Below are 19123 nucleotides of genomic sequence, written 5' to 3'. Positions count from 1 at the left end.
CCAGTGATTCTGAGCACCCAGAATCACTCGCCAGTTTTGAAAGCAGCAGCCCGCAAGGTGCGAGCGGCCCGCTCCCGCTCCCTCCAGCAGCGGGAAGACGAGAGGCCGGCCTGGCGTCCGTGCTGCCCCCCGAAACCCGAGATGCGGGGGGCGGTTCTCCCCCGACGCCGCTCTCTTTCTCTCCCCCCTCCCTTCTGAAATTTTGGTCGGCGGAAAGAAAACAGCCTCGCGCCCGGGTGCGCGCGAGGCCGAGAAGAGGGGAGAGGGACACACCCTCCCTTGAGCCCGCCCCGCGCCGCGCTGCGCCGGGAGGCGGGGGCCCGGCGAGGCTGCGCCCACGGAGAACGCCGGCTGCCAGGCGCCCGGCCCGCAGGGTGGCCCGCTGAGTGGGGCGCGATGCTGCTCCGGAGGGGCCCCTGGCCCTGGCGCGCGCGGCTGCCGCCGACCCCCGGAGCCCGTGGCCGGACGCCTCCGCGGCCGCCGATGCCCCGGGTAAGCCCGAGCCCGGCGCCGGGGGAGGCGGCTGGAAAACTTTGCGTGGGGCAACTTCGGCGGGCGCGGAAGCCCGGCGGCCGCGACGTCCCCTCCGCGTTTCGCCGTGGCTCCCCGGCTCCGCGCGGGGGAGGGCCCCGCCAAGGGAGGCGCCGGGGCCGCGGAAGGGAGCCCCGGGGTCCAGAGCCGGGGTCACCCCCGGGGGCTGCGGGGACGTGCGGCGGCGCGTCCCCTCGGGTAAGGTGCGGGGCGGGGCCCGTGGGGCCGCGCGGCCCGGGGCTGGGGGGGAACACCCTTACCCCGGGAGGCGGCTTCCCCGCGTCCAGACCACGCTCTAGAAGAAGTTTTCAGAGCCGTTTCGCTGTCGGCTCGGTCGTCGGTGCCAGCGTGGCCGAAGGGGGCTGAGAGAACGGGAGCGGGAGCAGAGTGACTGGCCCGAGCGCGCGCGGTCGTAGGAGAGCGGGATTTCTATCCTGAAAACCGCGAGCACCTCCCTTCCAAGGAGGCAAGAAAAACTCGCGTTTTGTTCCGAGACCCGAGAGACGGGTGAATCATGAGTGTGTGCTGGTGAGTAACAGCTGGCCTGACACAGTTGTATTGTGGTCGGCGAGGCGCTGTCGCTTGGAGGAGGAGGGAGGATGTGCACTAAAAAAGACACAGGAAGATGGGGAGGGGGAAGTACTGATTGTAACTGGGATTGTGATGGAGCCTGACAGGAGCCCAGGAGCCCTGACTCTGAGCCTGATGAGGAAGGACAGCCTTTAAGGTACCAGGTGTGTGCGGTGGGGGAGGGCGTTGTTTGAGTGTTAGTTCCCAGCGCCGCCTCCACACCCTCATAAATTAGTTTCAGATTGTTAACGAGAAAAAGATTTATTTTTTTCTTTCCGTTGTGCGCTTAGAAAGAAGAGCAGAAAGGAAGCGATGTGGTTACCATCATCTTGTCACTTTCACTTCCTGTTCATTTTTTTCTCTTATTTTCTCCTCCAGCGCTCTCAGGGCTTCAACGTTTGGAATGGTGAAAGAAATGTTTAAATGCATTTTAAAAATTCCTTCACTGAATGTTTGAAAGGGAATGAGGACGGGCATTTTGTTCCTTATAACTAGGAGAGGGACAAACTTCTTAACATGTAAAAGGGTAGACTTAATAGAGTAATTGGAGAGAGAGGCTCTTTTTCATTTTGTGAAATTTGTGTTTTTATTATAAATGTTGCACTTTATAGCCAAAGATATACCAAACAGTAAGACAACCCAGTACAAGGAACACCCTTCACGCTATACACCACTTACACTTAAGTGCTTGATTCAGTTTTCTGTTAAATCTATTTAACATTTTAAGTAGAATGTTTATGGATCCAAAGACTGGCTGCTCTTTCTCAAATTATCAACTCTAAGCTCTTTTCTTCATATTTCCCACCTGAAGCTATCCAGGGTAGTGCTATTGCATGCCCCTGCAGGAATTGGATGCTCTTTTAAAAAGAGGTCAAAAATGATAGAGTGGGGCTTATTAGGCTTAATCATAGGGCAGCGGTGGTTAGGACAATACTTTGCCTCCAGGTAATCATCTTAAGAAGCCTTGTGTTTGTTCCTAATTTGCAGATTTTTGTTTTAAGTCTTCACTATCCATGCTATTAAGTCAATTTGCTGAACTTTAGAAATGGAAATGCTTCCATCATTTTACTTGTCTGATTGAAGACCCCCAAGGAATAAAGAGAAGCTTTGAGTGTGGCTTCTCTATATGCTCTTTGAAACTGTACCATAAAGAAACTGACAAATATCCTGGCTACCTAGGAGTTTTAGCTAGGGCTACTAAACCGTTTTCTGCAAATCGTAGTAACCATTTGTAGGGACATCTTTCATTCTAAGGTTTCAGTGTTTTGTGATTGCCCTATTTGATATGAAAAGTCCTGTGGCTGAAGGCAAGTATGATTTCTATATATTTTTGCTATATGCATTCAGATCCCTAGAGCCTCTGAAAGCAGCAGGAAAAAAAAGAAGTGATATATGTGACCTGACAGCTCATAAAATCCTAGCTTGAAAGGACTTGTCATTAATAGTATCTCAAGTAAGCATTCTCAATTATATTTGGCCTTTTCTGAAAGTATGAGTGTACCATACAGCAGCATTTAATGATTTTGAAAAATAGACAATTTTTGTTTCACATGGTCGGTAACTGCCAGTGTTTTTGGTAGAAAAAAAGTTTGTCAACGTGGGTATGTTTAGTATAGCAGAATTACTTTTTAAAGGACACATTTAGTCTGAAGCATAAGAGAGACAGAGCACGCCGTATTACCTTTGGCCAAGGCATGGCCTGGTGTCCGTGGTCACGTTCCAGTGGCAGCATCTCTGCTTGTCTGCAGCACTCTGGCTGACTGGTTGTCACGGCAATCCACGGCTCCTGCTGGCCTTTCTCTTCTCCAGGATGCAGCTTTGAGTCATCATGGTGCCTGGTAAATTATCACTAAACAGAAAGCTCTTGCCTAATTGTGCCTGTCTTAACTTGGTTCTTCTGCTACTTAATTGGAGAGATTCCCTGATATGATTTCAAGCCGCCAGTACGGTAGTTGGGTCCCTACATTAGCTATGTTTAAAATTTTTTAAAAAATCAGGTGTACTTTACAGAAAAGTTTAAGTATTGAGTGTGCTTTGTTTTTTAACTCCTAGAAACAAAGCATATACATGTTCTAATGCCACCACTAAATGTTAATTTAGCTGTTGTTTTCATCTTTTGAATTTAATAAACATGTCATTCTTGTTTGACACTTTCCTATGATTCTACCTTGTGTGTTTGTAATTGGCGTGTTGTATTCTATAATCCTGGTTTCAGAGCTGTCTCCTGAGGACAGTGGTTGATTTGTGTGTTGGTGATTGTACTTACACTGCAGAAAAGACATGGATGCTTTGGTCTCAGAGTAGTTCTAGGCCAGTTTTTCTATTAAATGTTAAACATTACTACTTCCCAGCACTTAGGTATTAGTGCTGGGGTTTTTGGTTTTTTGTTTTATTTTACTGTTTACTGCAATTTAACAGTATTCTGTTTTACAGCAAGCTGTAAGCTGGGAAATCATTTTGTAGCTTGGCAGATAGATATTTGTTGAATGAAGTTCCTGTGCAACTACAGTAGAAAACCGGAGGCTGAATCTACTAGCTGTGTAAACCAAACATGTTTACTTCATAGACTAGAAATGAGCAGCTAATTAGTTGGCATTAGGCCATTGGGACATCTGAGGGCCAACCCGGCCTTGCCACCAGTTAGCTCCTGAACTTAGCCAAGTCATTCAGTCTACTTTGAGCCTGTTGACTCCTTTTTCAAAGCAAGATTTGTGTAAGTGGTCTCAAAAGCCCTTTTCATCTCTAGAATTGCCATTTTGTTATTTTACTGCGGGTTGTAAATGTACTGTTGAATAAAATATTGTCAGTGTCAGAATGTTTGTGTTATTGGAAATCCTCTATATCTTAGGCAGACAGTAAAGTGGCAGTTTTAACTAATGATTGTAATAACTATTTTCCCCTTTGAAAAGAAATTGGAATTTATTTGACATGTGGTGAGGATGGCATGATAGTATTCTCTTAGGAATTATGAATTGTCTTGCTCTAATATGTAATTCTGTCATTGCCAGCGATTTCAACTGTGAATTGTTGCTTATTCAAGAGAATCTAGCATTAGAATCCTAAAACCATTATATTATATAACAGATATCTTGGCCTACCCTACAGGCTGTAAACCAAAAGATAATAAAATAGCCTTATCTTAGCTATATTCTAGAAGTATGTAATTTTTGATTCCATTTAACTTACCACAGTATTAATTTGCCTGGGTTTTAAAACAAATACTAGCTCTGTTCTCTGAGTTAGGTATTTAGACTGCGTGGTATGGGATGCCCCACCCAAATGTTTTACTGAACTTTGCTCATTGGCAGACCTTTTCAGAAACAGGCCTGTATGAAACTTGGTAGTCAGTTAAGAGGTGCTCTTTACAAGGACCCACGGCAGAAACTGCTGTCTAGTCTTAGAACTGGGTTTCTCCTGAGCCAGTTTGGGGTTTATTATGCAGACAGTGAAGTGTATAGCCAGGAGTGTTCTCTCTGTGCATTGGCTGCCAGAAAACGTAGGGTCGGATTTTCAACCCACCTTCTAACAAATGTGAAAGACCTTGTGACAAGCCTTTTACGTATTTACCATACTCATAGTTTCATCCTCTTCGCCTTCATTTTTCGCTCCATTCATATCCTCACCCATTTTTCTGTAATCATCGTTTAATGGGGAAGAGTGGTGTATAGAAAAGGTTTTCTTAAATTTCAAAAATCAGCTCTTTGGTGTTTGAACAAGCATGTTCTAAGTAGTTAATGGCGGAAGCATGGCAAACCAGTCTCCTCCTTGTTCACAGTCGCCTCGGTGCTTCGCCCATAGAAGGTGCAGCACACATATTGATTGCATTGTACTGAGTGGCCATAAGGATCTACTTTTGATGCTGTGGCTCTCTTTTTGTTTTAATTGCAATATAATTGACAAATATGGTTGTCTCCTAAAGAGAGGTGGTGGTGCGGAGGTTGTTTCCTCTCACCTTTTTGCTTCTTACCACCCTCACCTGTCCCAAATATTCCTAGTTCCTTGCTACCTCCACTAGCCTCACCTGGGGAAAAATAGAGTTTGGGTCAACTCTTCTGAGTTTATTTGGAGTTTCCTATTTAACTCACACATGATGTTATTTGATTTTACATCGTTTTTTACCTTACTTTATGGGAATAAAAAGCACGCAGTCCCGGCTTTTGTTTGGCAGCTCTTTTGTGAACAATTAGAGCTCTATCTAGGATTCACCATACTGATGAGAAATGATGTGTGAAATCTGCACCATCAACAAAGTCCATTGAAGATAACTTCTGTGAATAGATTTGAGGGCAAGAAATCAGGAGCAGTGAAAAGAGATGTGAGAGATGGAGCGAGAGTTGAAATTGCTGTGGCCTGTGAGCAGAAACAAGGAGTGACATAAAACATTGAACCTCTTATCAAGAAACTGACAGGTGTGCAAAGTTTTATTGTGGCAAACTTAAGGGAGGGAAAAGTGTTCATGATTGGCAAGGGTCACACCATGAGTCTGGTTTCTACCTGAGGTTCTTCTGATATTTGCCTGATCGAATGGATGGTTTGGTTTATAAAACTGCTGTGGACACAGGTGGTAATCCTAATGTATTTAACTCCGCTGGGAACTCTCAATTATTCTGTTGTAGTAGGAGTGTTTTTATAATGAATGCATGGCTCAAATCACATTTCTGGGACTGGAGGATGAATTCACTTATTTTAAACCTCTTAGACATAACAGTAAAAATAAATGCCCTGAACCTGTTTGGAGGAAAGAAGTAGTTGTTCTTCTTGACGAATCCTTGTAGCTTTTCTGACTGTGTGTGGTGTGTGTGTTGTGTTCATGTGTGGCTGTCTCTTTTGTCAAATGTTTTGTTTGTTTTGGTATATGTTTCCCTCGTAGATGAGTGGGATATTTGAAGAGAGGATTTTAAAAGCTGTTGATGAATAACTGGTTTTTTTTCTGCCAGTAATGCAGCTGGAATACAAGCGCACATTTTTATTAGAGTGACAGTAATGTGACCATAAACCTGAAGAAAAATTTGTTTTAGAAAATATGTGCAAACAGATTGGCATAGCATTGGCTCTCTAAGCCCTTGCTAGAGGATATTTGTTGTGACGTTTTATAGTCTGATAACTCATTTCTGCAACTCTGCTTTGGGAATGTTTCAGATAATTTATCATGAAGCAATTTCTGCTTTTCTGGAGAAAGTATGGTTTCTTTTGACCTTGAAAATATGCTATTGTGGGTTTGTTATTAGTGAAACCAAGGTAAGCAAGCTTTAAAGCATAAGCTACAGTTGATCCCGAAATCGTGTGCCTTCATCCCTCCAGTCCCACCTCCTACTGCATGCCCGACGAGGCCCACATCCAGCCACAACGCACTTAATACCTCTCCTTGTGGCTTGTCCCTGGTGGTGGTTATGATGTTCCGCGGGCAGTGCGCCCCTGCCCCATCACCCTCCTTCCTTCACCTTCCTGAATTCTCATCCTCCAAGGCTGAGTTCCAGTACCCACCCACCCTGCCTCACCCCAGTTTTTATGTGGTCTCTGCAAGTCTCTGCCAGCAGATTTAATTACACTTTCCTTTTCACTCCCACGGGACCTGCAGTATGTCATTCTACCCTGCACTATAGTTACTTGGGTTCATGTAGTTTTCCCACCTGGATTCTCTCAGCCGTTTGGCTTTTTGTTTGCTTTTTAATTTTTATTTTATATTGGCATATAGTTGATTAACAGTGTTGTTAGTTTCAGGTATACAGCAAAGTGATTCAGTTTTACATGTACATGGATCTATTCTTTTTCTAATTCTTTTCCCATTTAGGTTATTACAGAATATTGAGCAGAGCCCCTGTGCTATACAGTAGGTCCTTGTTGGTGATCTGTTTTAAATATAGCAGTGCGTACATTGTCAATCCCAAACTTCTCCTGATCGCTGATGGCTTCTGCCCTGTCACAGTAGGTGCATAATAAATGCTACTGGGTAGAGGAATGAAGGGATGAATGATAAAGAACTATGTATCATATAGACTTCCTTAATGGTATATTCTCTTCACGTCTGACCGTCTCAGTTTCCTCTTCCCCTACTACAACAAAATAATTGAGAGTTCCCCGTGGAGTCACAGATAATGCTTTTGCATCAGGATTTTTAAAGGACATAATCAATATAATTTAGTGAAACATAAATTCTGTAAGGACAGCCTGGTGTATAAGTGTTTTCTTGGTTCTGAAAGTGCGGTGGTGATTTAGGATGAATGTTTGCATGTGGGGAAGGTGGCGCTGTTCTCTACGGACGCGGACTTTCCTAATTGGGATTCTCAGAGTATTAGATCATAGTGGTTTTTGTTTTGTGACGTGCTGTTTTTGTGATTGCCAAAAGTTATTAGTGTTGGTACTAAAAGCTCAATCACTAAAACCTACGTAGTTTAGAATGGTCATTTTAAAATCAATTATAAAAATGTTTATAAGATACAATTTTATATTTTCCTGGGCAAAATATAAAATTAACCTTTTGGGAATGGCCCCCCCAAAAAGGAATATAATTTTTGGTATTAAGAAACGTGCAGACCCTTCCCTATTACAAGGCCCCCATTACCACTCCGGAAGTGGGACATACTCCTTTAGAGCATGTAATTGCCAAGCGTAAGATTATCATACATTCATCTTCCAGTGCTTGGGGGCTGGTTACGGGAGTCCCTCCAAGGTACATAGCAAAATGTGTTGAATACTGTTGAATGTTCAAATACTGGATCGGTAAACCTGTGTAGTGGTTGTCATTCATCTCTTTTACTTGTACAGCCTAGAAACTGAGGCCTTTGAATAGGGACTTTTGATAAATCTAGAAGATACATGCCATTGTCCCAATATTTCTGGACTTTTGGGACAGAGTGGGAAAGCAGGATAGCAGTGGGGATTCCAGCTGCTACCTGAGCTTGTGCCAGCGCCCTCACCGGCTCCAAGAGCTGCTTCTGGCTTGATTCCTCACAGTGTTTTAGCTGAAGGTTTGGCTTCTGTTTCCGCCATCCTGGTGTTAGCTTTGTCTGCTCTGAGATGTAGGTGCCACTTCTCTGGCTTTCGGTCTTTCAGAGCCAAGCCCTGGTCTGTCGCATTTTAATTGCCCATATTTCCCTTGTCTCTAAAGTGGGTTTTGACTCTTATCTAAGCCCTGAGATCTCAGTGAAGAGTTGTGGTGCTTCATGCTAGCGCTGAAAGCTTGCAGAGAAGATCCTTAAAAGTTACATGGAAGACAAGGTACCAACACATACACACATAAAAGAGATACGTGTTCTTTCACCAGTTAGCTCATGAGAGTCAAATATCGGAGACAATAAATAGAGATTTCAGAGAAGAAACGTCATTAGAAATTAAAGAGCTGAAAAGAGGTGAGATTTCAACTAAGCTCTAAGAGCAGGGTAAGGAAAAGGGTTTCGCAGACCTATTTGGAGTAGGAAGAAAGGGCACAAGCACAGGGAATGGAATCTGAGAGGAGCTGGGCGTCTGATAAGCACTCTGATCAGGCTGCAGGAAGTATTCTCTGGAAAGTGTGGTCCTTCATTTGACTTGTTTCAGAGTTTTAGACACCATATGAAAATCTTATAGGAATTATGTTTATTAAATTAAACTCTGTGTCACAAACTGATATCCTGTAGGACATTGATTCCTAAGATGTTAATAGATGTTGCAGAAGAACAAATTCCCTGTTCTTATAATTTTGAAGAATTCTGGGCTAAGCCAAACCAAGTTAGATGTGTTCCTTCACTGCATACCTTTGCTAATAGGCATTGGGAACATATGAGAGCAGGAAGGAGGTTGATCACAGACCTCTGTTACTCCGCAGCATTCCTAACAACTTCTCCCAGGAGAGTGGTCTACAGGATACAATTTGGGGAACGCTGCATTACAGAAATTAGATTGGGGATGGATTATGTTGAAAAACACATGAAGTCCTCTTACTTCCTAGCCTATTTCCTCAGGCATAACTAATCTTGCCACTCTAGCTCTAGTGTACTGGGCCATTCCTGGATGCTACATTCTTCAGCCTTCTTCGCAGCTAGCATGTGACCAAGTTCTAGATAGCCCACATGGCAAAGAAGTGTGATTTCTGATTCACATCTGCAATTAGGAAACTGATTTCTCTCTTCTACCTTTTTCTCCCTCCCATGGGCTGGAATGTAGATGTGGAAGGGGTGAGCCAGCCTGGACCCTGTGCAGGCATATAGCCTTCTAGATGGTGGTGGAATAACTAGGTAGAAGGGACCTGGATTCCTGGATGGCATTAATGTCCTCTTACTTGCCTCCAACTGCCTACCTGCCAGAAAAGCAAACATCTCACTTGAGTCCATTGTGCTTTTAGGTCTCTTTGTTACAGCAGCTTAGTTTGTGCCTTATCTTGTCCAGTGGAGGAGCAGCCCAACTAGAAGTCTCTGAATGGAGAGATAAAAGCAGAAGAGTGGAAAAAGAAAAAAGTAGAAGAGCCAGAGACATGAGGAGACCAATGCTATTGGCGGCTCTCAGAAAGCAATACTACAAAAGCCCAAAGCATGGTTACTACCCACGGTTGAAACCTGAAATTGAAAAACAACCAATACATGGATGGAATGTGTTTTGTAAAGCATAGCAGTCTACCTTGTGCTATCTCCACCCGCCATGCACATGTTCTGTTCCCAGTTAAAAGTCCAGCTTCGACTTCACCATATCCATAAATAAAAGCTGTCTTGATTACCAGAGATGGAAATCATCTTTCTTTCTTTTTTTGGAATTGAGATATAGTTGACATGTAATATTACATTAAAGTGTACAATGGAATTTGATATTTGTATATTTGATGAAAAGATCACAGCAAGTCCAGTTAACATCTATCACCACGCATAGTTACAAGTTTTTTTTCATGTGATGAGAATTTTTAGGATTTACTCTTAGTAACTTTCAAATATATAATGCAGTATTATTAACTGTAGTCACCATGCTGTACATTACATGCCCAGGACTTATTTATTTTATAACCAGAAGTTTGTACCTTTAGACCTCCTTCACCCATTTCACCCACCCCTCAAATGGCAGGATTTCTTTCTTTTTTTATGGCCAAATCACATTCCATTGTGTATATATGCACCACGTTGTCTTTATCCATTCATCCATTGTTGGACACTAAGGTTATTTTCATGTCTTGGCTATTGTAAGTAATGCTGCAGTGAACATGGGGGTACAGCTACCTTTTCTAGTTAGTGTTTTCATTTCCACTTTCCAGGAGTGGAATTGCTGGATCATATGGTCGTTCTGTTTTTAATTTTTTGAGGTACCTCCATGCTGTCATCCATAGTGGCTGCACCAATTTATATTCCTACCAACAGTGCGCAAGGGCTCCTTTTCCCTACATCCTCACCAACACTTGTTATTTCTTGTCTTTTTTTTTTGTTTAAGCCCTTTATCGGAATTCAGTTGCTTTACACTGTTGTGCCAGTTTTTGCTATAACAGAGTGAATCAGCTGTATTTATACATATATCCCCATATCCCCTCCCTCTCGCGAATCCTTTCCACCCTCCCTATCCCAATCCTTTAAGTCATCACCCGTCATAGGAGTTGATCTCCCTGTGTTAGGCAGCAGCTTCCCACTAGCTATCTGTTTTACATTTGGTAGTGTATATATGTCAGTGTTACTCTCTCACTTCATCCCAGCTTCCCCTTCACCCTCCACCCCGTGTCCTCAAGTCCGTCTTGTCTTTTTGAGTGGAGCCATTCTAACAGACTCATCATCCATGAGATGATAGCTCATTGTGGTTTTGATTTTCATTTGTCTGATGATTAATAATATTGAGCATCTTTTTGTGTACCTATTGGCCATCTGTATATCGTCTTTGGAAAAATGTGTATTCAGATCCTCTGCTCATATTTTCCCTCATCTTTCCTTCCTGTGCCTGCCTGTAGTTCACTCATTTTACTACTCATTTGGTACTTGTATACTCCCTTGTATTAGGGCTTTTTGTGTATGTAGCTTTACCAACATGCCTGCCTCCACCCATGGATATTCCTTTTCTCTGTACACGGGTAAATCCTGAAGAGTAATAAGTACCATATCTTTTATACCTTGGGTGTCATACACACACACACACACACACGTTTATGTATCTTTGTTTTTCTTATTCTGCTAGGACAGGTGCTTGTAGTGGTGCTAAACAAATGAGGTATAAGAAGATAGCTGCCATTGATTTTATGAGAAATGATGTTGGTCTGTACCAGGTGTTGGTAAACTTTTCCTGTAATGATCCAGATGGTAAACATTTTAGGCTTTGCAGCCTACGGTCTGTCACAGATCCTCAGTGTTGCCATTGCAGTGCAAAAGCTGCCATGCAGGCCATGGCTGTTTTCTAGTGAATTTTATTTACAAAAATGGCAATAGGCCAGGTTTGGCCCATAGGCCATAGTTTGTCAGCCCCTGATCTGTGGACTCTATACCAGGATTTTGGCAGTAATAATAGAGATGCTATTCTAGAAGATGAATCTGGATTTAGAAGTTCAGTGTATGTACAGTGGGATGAGATGAGTGAGTACATTAGGACCAGTCATGAAGTCATGGTCACTGTACTTGGAGCTGAAATAACAGGAACTGGTACACTGGACAAACAAGAGGAAGGATATGAAGATGTGTAGGAATTCCAGTGGTTTTCCACGATTATGCCTAACCGTGAGGCCACAGTGCCTGGCGCGTGAGAGAAGGAAGAGAATGGATGGTTGGGACTGAGATAATGAATTGCTGTCTGAAGTCAGGGGATGAGTCAGAGTCCTGTGGTGAGTGTGCATGTCTGTGGGGGAGGTGACGTGATAGGTGTGGAGGTGAAGACCTGGCTGAGTAATGCTCAAGAGGCGGTGCATTGGCCCAGGCGTTGATTCCAGTAGGTTACTTCTCTTTGGAATTATTAAACCGTGGGCGCCATTTGTCTTTCACCTGAACCCAGTGTTAGAGCTTACAGTCATCATGTATGTTTTTCCTCCATTCTCTTTCTCCAAACCTTGTTTTAAAAATGAATTTTCTGTTATCTCTGTTGATGAGCATCAGCTGTGGTGCTGAAACAAAAGGCTCAACAATACTTGAACTTCTGTATTCTTTTAAGTCAGTTTTCTCTCTCTCAGGACATGGTTCTGAGATACGCTCCACACAGCCATTCAGGGACCCTAAGCTGACCCATCTTCAACACGTGGCTTCCAAACTCAAAAGAGCATGGAAGGGTTTTTCAGGCTTGCGAGGTGTTTCGGGCTAGGCCTGGAGAGTCACATAAGGCTTATGCTCGTGTTCCATTGAATATTTCATTGCATGGGTCAGATGGCCACGCTGAGCTGCAAGGGGCCTGAGAGGTGTAGTGCTGGCTGGGAGCCACGTTCCAGTGAACACTTGATAACCGTGGAAGAAGGCAGATCGGATTTTAGTAGACATTTAGCTATTCTGCTGCAGTCCCCTTGGCCAGAAACAGGACAGGTTTGCTTTTTGTGGGCACTGAATTTTCAAGGCTCTATTGTGCTTCGTTTGTCTGTGTTCCTCAGCAGTGGATATTTATAGGGAAACTTTATATTTCCCTGGAAAACTTAAAAAGGAAGTGGTGGAAGTTCAGCATTTTTAATTTAGGCTGGAACAGGGACATTTGACACTTCGTTGGCTTCATTATAAGCTGCCCTCGGGGCTGTAACTTAATAGGAAAAGGTGGAGTCTCGCTTGTACACTCTAAGCTGAGGAAGAGAGAGAAGTAACTTCTAATGGTTCAGTTAGGATTTGAAGCCAGAATTCAGGTTTGTGCAATGACACCTGATAAGGAGGAAAAGCAGTATAGTTGAGAGAAGATGCTGACAATATAGTGTTAGGGAAGGACTTCCTTTAGAGGAATTGTGGTGATTAATAGATAAAGGAGCAAGAGTGAAAGTTATAGAAGTAACATGCATATCTAGTATATGAATTTAATGGCATTTTGTAGGCTAGCCTGTTATAAATGTGGCCTAAAAAAAAAAAAGGGAAATCTTAAGTAGATGCTTAGGATGCTGAATCTTATAATAAAATGTATCTTAGTATATAACATAATACTGAGACTAATCTACTATAGTTCAGGGAATATTCAGAAAGAGATTTATTAATAGGACCTTGTATAATGTCTCCTCAACATATTATTTACTTAATCACTTCTTTTTAATCAGAGGCTTTTTAATTTTAATTTGTCAGGCTTGGATATCACTGTTGATCAGTCTTAAATGTGTAATGTTGACTTTGGAATATTAGAAATGTTTTCCTCTCTCATTGCTTTTCATACACTTCAACATAGTTGTTTTATATCATGAAATGGCTAGATTGTCATAGATTCCTATACATTCCTTGAACTTGGACACTGTATTGTCTGTGAAACATTAAATTAGGCTTCAATGAAAGAGTTGTCCAAAGAGCTATGTGTGTGTATATATGTACATGTATGCATATATGATGTTATGTAATATATATAACATAAAATATATATAATTGGAAATGTTATCACCAAAATGAACACATTACAGTATTTTGAACTGTGCCTGGGCCTGACCTGGCAATACCCGAACGTAAAAGATTATCCTAGGTTATGTGGAATTGTCTTTTATTGGAGGCTTCTTATTCTCATTCCATACTGTGGCAGATTAATCTGCATATTGCTTTAAGAACAATAGGGAAAAAAACCAATTTAGTAGTGCTAGAAGAAGGCAGAGTCTCTTGATGGAGGAAAAAAGTATAGGAAAAGTAAATCCTGCTTGGTAGTTAGTTGTGTGCAGAGGATCTGAGAGTTTCAGTTAACCCACAAGCCACCTCTGAACGTTGAATTTCCAGAATGCTAGTATGGCTCCTAACTGATTGAAGGAGGTACAGAGTCTTAATCGCCACAAGCCTTAGGGGACCAGGCTTGTCAGACTGCATCGGGGCTTTTTATTTTGCCCAGCGCTTTCTGGGCAGTGCTTTAGAAGGGACGCTGACAAGCTGGTGGGAGGGAGGTGCATCCAGAAGGCAGGTAAGATGTTAAGGATTTGTATCGGAGGTGATTAAAGGGACTGGATGTTTTTAATCTGGTGAAAAGAAGGCAGAGAAGAAGCAAAATCTGTTTTCAAACATCTGAGAAGGTATCATGTGAAAGATTTGTCACTCTGTGTTGCTTCACAGCAAGGAAATCACTCCTAAGATTGGGCAGAATAGATGGGCAGAGTTCAGCTTAGTTTAAGAAACTGTATATATTCTGCCTGTTCAGCAGTGCATAGACTGCTCTTTTTAAAATTGAAGTATAGTTGATTTACAATCTTATAGTTGATATATACAATCTTATATTTACAATCTTATATCACAACATAGTGATTTGGTATTTTTATAGATTATAGTCCATGTAAAGTTATTATAAAATATTGGGAATATAAAATATATTCCCTGGGCTTCCTAGGTGGCGCAGTGGTTGAGAATCTGCCTGCCAATGCAGGGGACACGGGTTCAATCTCTGCTCCAGGAAGATCCCACATGCCGCGGAGCAGCTAAGCCCATGTGCCACAACTATTGAGCCCATGTGATGCGACTACTGAAGCCCACGCACCTAGAGCCTGTGCTCCGCAACAAGAGAAGCCACAGCAATGAAGAGCCCACGCATCACACTGAAGAGTAGCCCCCACTCACCACAACTAAAGAAAGCCCGTGCACAGCAGAAAAAGACCCAACACAGCCAACAAAATAAATAAATTTATAAAATATATTCCCTGTGCTGTAGTTTACATCTTTGTGTCTTATTTTAGACCTAGTAGTTTGTACCTTTTAATCCGCTTTCGTTGTCTTGCCCCTCCCCCAACCCCTCTCCCCACTGGTAACCACTGGTTTGTTCTCTGTATCTGCGAGTCTGTTTCTGTTTTGTTATATTCGTTTGTTTTATTTTTTAGATTCCACATAGAAGTGAAAATGTACAGTATTTGTTTTTCTCTGTCTGACTTACTTCACTAAGCATAATACCCTTCAGGTCTATCCATCTTGTTGCAAGGGGAAATTGTTCATTCTTTCTTTATGGTTGAGTAATATTCCATTGTGTGTGTGTGTGTGTTTATGCCGCATCTTCTCTATCCATTCATCTGTGGATGGACTCTTAGGTTGCTTCCATGTCTTGGCAATTGTAAATAATGCTGCTATGAACATTGGAGTGCATATGTTTTTGAATTAGTGTTTTCATATTCTTCTGATTTATACCCAGGAGTGGAATTGCTGGATAATGTGATAGTTTTATTTTTAATCGTTTGAAGACCCTCCATACTGTTTTCCATGCTGTACACAGTTTTACATTCCCACCAACAGTGTACTAGGGTTTCCTTTTCTCCACATCCTCGCCAACATTAATTATGTGTTGTCTTTTTGATGATAGCCATTCTGACAGGTGTGAGATGATAGCTGACTGTGGTTTTGATTTTCATTTCTCTGATGACTAGTTATGTTGAGCATCTTTTCCTGTGCCTGTTGGCCATTTGTATGTCTTCTTTGGAAAAATGTCCATTCGGGTCTTCTCATTTTTTAATCAGATTTTTTGTTTTTTTGATATGGAGTTGTATGAGCTCTTTGTATATTTTGGATATTAACCCCTTATCAGACATATTTTCAAATATTTCCTCCAATTCAGTAGGTTGTCTTTTCATTTTGTTGATGGTTTCCTTTGCTTTGCGAAAGCTTTTATGTTTGATTAGGTCCCATTTGTTTATTTTTGCTTTTGTTTTCCCTGCTTGAGGAGACAGATCCAAAAAATATTGCTAAGATTTATGTAAAAGAATGTGCTGTGTATGTTTTCTTCTGAGAGTTTTACGGCTTCCGGTCTTACACTTAGCTCTTTAATCCATTTTGAGTTTATTTTTGTATATGGAGTGACAAAATGTTCTAATTTCGTTCTTTTACATGTTCCAGTTTTCCCAGCATCCCTTATTGAAGAGACTGGATAGACTGCTCCTTAAATACAGGACTCTTAGGTTACTAGACAAACTCAGGCTGAAGCTAGAGAAGCACTGGAGGATCCTCTGGTGCTATAGGAGCCTTCTCTGATGCAGGAGCCTGATCAGTGAGAACACCAGAAATAGGAAGCAAATCCCCTTTTCTTCCTTCAGTGTCTCTTCAGCACCCCCTACTGACAAACTTGAGTGCCAGCCAGTAAAGGAAAAATATTTGCAGAACCCAGATTCATTTTCACAGAGCAGTGAAAAAGGGTGAATTTGGAGCTTACAGGCAGGAACTTGATAACCATCACGGGAGGGATGAGGTAGCACCTTTGTAGTACTTGGAAGTGGCAGCTGCACTCACAGGTCAGGCCAAGGTGGGATGGGAGACAGAGGCCAGGCTGTGGTTGGGGCACTGGTAAAGGAGTGGTCATTTTGAATACAGTGCTTTGGTCTAGACCAGGAATCAGGGAACTTGACTGTTCTAGGAACAGAGAACCCAACCCAAACAAGAACAGATAAAGCAGAGAGAGATTAAAAAAAAAACAGTGTGAGACTCATATAAGTGCATGATGAAGTTAGACTGCGTAGATAGTAAGGGGTGTATTATCAAGAAGCCAAGAAGTAGGCTTAAGTAGGCGTGGTTGGAACCTGGGTAGGGTCCAGGTCAGTTGGGAGGTCAGCTGAGGTGAACTCGGAGGTGCCTTTCGTCTCTGTGAGGTCCCTCCGCTTCACAGCCTTTGACAGTCATCACGGACTCAGAAACTGCTACAGTCTGGGGATTGATCAACTGAAACAGCTAGCTAAAAATTGATCCACTGCTGCACATCCCTTGGTGACCACCCCTTCCTGTCTGCCTTCCCCACCAAGAAAAAGCTTTGGATTGTTTATAGTGTATTAACTACTTGATTGGGGTGGTTTGTGTTTTGGCCTTTTAGTTATATGATATTATCAATCTTTCTGTGAGGTTTAGGTTTAGAATGTTTGCTGTGAGGTTTTGCCTGGAAGTGACCCAGGCATGCTGCTCCTACCTGGTGTCCATTTGAGCTTTAAGCATGGATGCTCTGTTAACAGGCTGTAGCCCTTCTTCACATATGCAACTCACTTCATAATGAACCCAGGCAGTTTCATTTAATTAGCTTATTCTATTTAGTGGGATTGTGCCTCCATGTAATTAGTGAAGTCTGAATTTGTGCAGTGACTTAAGTTTTGTAATCAATAGTTGTTGTGATGCCTGCAATTATGTAGAAACATCCAAGTCTAACCTCTCTTGCAGAATAATTATATTACCTGAATGTACCTTTGGAACTGAATTAGGATGAAATCTCTTAATATATATAATTATCCTGCTTACTTAAAGCTATTAGATCTTAGAAAAGGTCTTCACAGGCATAGCAGTGACCATTAAAACTATTACTATTGCATTTTAGCGTAGTAATGCTCTTGGTTTTGAAACTTTAGAAAACACCTGTGTGGTCTCTGCTAGTCATCTTGCTTTCTCTGGAAACTTCCTTGCTCTTAAATACATGATTATAACAGAATTGGCCATCTTAGTAGGACATGACTTTCGTTCAACTGGTCACCCGACTGAGGAACTTGGAATTGGGTAGAGGATTTGCCATCTCTGCTGGCTGCTCTTTTGAATAGTGGAGTTATACACTTGGAGCTATTGGGTAGTGATCATTTTCTACCATGCAGACCAGGAAGCAGTGCAGATCAGTTTGTAGTGATAAAGCAGAATGATGCTGATATGCAGAGAAAAGGAGAAATGAAATATGGATCAAGAGGAGTTCCCAATCTGAATATGATACTCCAGTCCCTAGTTCTAGTCCATTCCCAACGCCCAGTTGAATCCTTCATTTAGACTCCATGAGGGATATCCCTCTGTCCTTAAACTCCCATTCTTGATTAAGCTAAGTCAAGTACATGTTTATTCCTTTCATCCAAATGACAAATATATTTGAAGATCATTCAAACTTATTAAAAAAAAAAAAAAACCTAAGATCTTGGTAGAGAAATGGGCAAAGGGCCTAAGTGATTTTCATAAAAAGGAAATTTTATTTTATTTTATGTATTGGCTGTGTTGGGTCTTCATGGTTGCACACGGGCTTTCTCTCGTTGTGGCAAGCAGCGGCTACTCTTCATTGTGGTGCGTGGGCTCCTCATTGCCGTGGCTTCTCTTGTTGCGGATCACGGGCTCCAGGCACCTGGGCTTCAGTAATTGCGGCACATGGTCTCAATAGTTGTGGCTCATGGGCTCTGGAGTGCAGGCTTAGTAGTTGTGGTGCACGGACCTATTAGTTGGTCCACGGCCTGTGGGAACTTCCTGGAGCAGGGATCGAACCCGTGTGCCCTGCATAGGCAGGCAGATTCTTAACTACTGCGCCACCTAGGAAGTCCTGTTTATTTATTTATTTATTTATTGGCTAGAAAAAGGAAATTTTAAATGCCTAATAAACATATGAAACATAGCAAACATCACTGATAGTCAAAAAATACAAAAATAACAAATAGCAAAGAAAAACAAAGATAATACTCAAAGCATAAAGCACATCCGGATGTGGGAACTCTTCTGGGCTGTTAGAGTGTGAAGCGATTGTATCATTCAGAGTCCCCACAGGAAACAGATGGCTCAGTCAGATAAGGGTAATTAGAGGAGAGTTTTTACACAAAGGACTTTTCACAGAGTTGTGGGTATAGGCGAACCTCCAGATATGGTGCAGTAACCCTGAGGGGTTGGGGTGACGTGGACCCAAGGCCACCTCCAGGGTAGTAGTGGCCCTGAGTTGAAGGACCTGGACAGATAGTCACTCAGAAATTTTGTTATTGTTCCTTTAAATGTTAACATTCATTAAAACTGAAGTTACAAAATTCTCAGTCTTACTGGTCCATCTTAAGATTTCAGGTGCTTTAGGGGCTTCCTAGGTGGCACAGTGGTTGAGAATCCGCCTGCCAACGCAGGGAACATGGATTCGATCCCTGCTCTGGGAAGATACCACGTGCCGCGGAGCAACTAAGCCCGTGCGCCACAACTGCTGAGCCTGCGCTTTAGAGCCCGTGAGCCACAACTCTTGAGCCCACATGCTGCAACTACTGAAGCCCACGCGCCTA

General features: G+C 42.5%; 1 protein-coding gene across 3 annotated transcripts in view; it reads left to right on the top strand.

Moving 5' to 3' along the window:
- Positions 1-284: 284 nt before the first annotated feature.
- Positions 285-19123, top strand: part of MCUB (mitochondrial calcium uniporter dominant negative subunit beta) — a 97083-nt gene continuing 78244 nt past the window's right edge. Inside the window, exon 1 of one of the 3 annotated variants that reach the window (XM_057706246.1) lies at positions 285-492. In XM_057706246.1, the coding sequence (XP_057562229.1) occupies positions 397-492 (96 nt within the window). In that variant the 5' untranslated portion in view covers positions 285-396. The remainder of the gene's footprint in view (positions 493-19123) is intronic. The other 2 variants (XM_057706247.1, XM_057706248.1) reach the window with 2 other exon arrangements.

The sequence above is a fragment of the Hippopotamus amphibius genome, chromosome 13, assembly GCF_030028045.1.
Source record: "Hippopotamus amphibius kiboko isolate mHipAmp2 chromosome 13, mHipAmp2.hap2, whole genome shotgun sequence".
Classification (NCBI taxonomy): Eukaryota; Metazoa; Chordata; class Mammalia; order Artiodactyla; family Hippopotamidae; genus Hippopotamus; species Hippopotamus amphibius.
The sequence above is the reverse complement of the archived record's forward strand: the minus strand, read 5'-3'. Positions and strand labels throughout refer to the sequence as shown.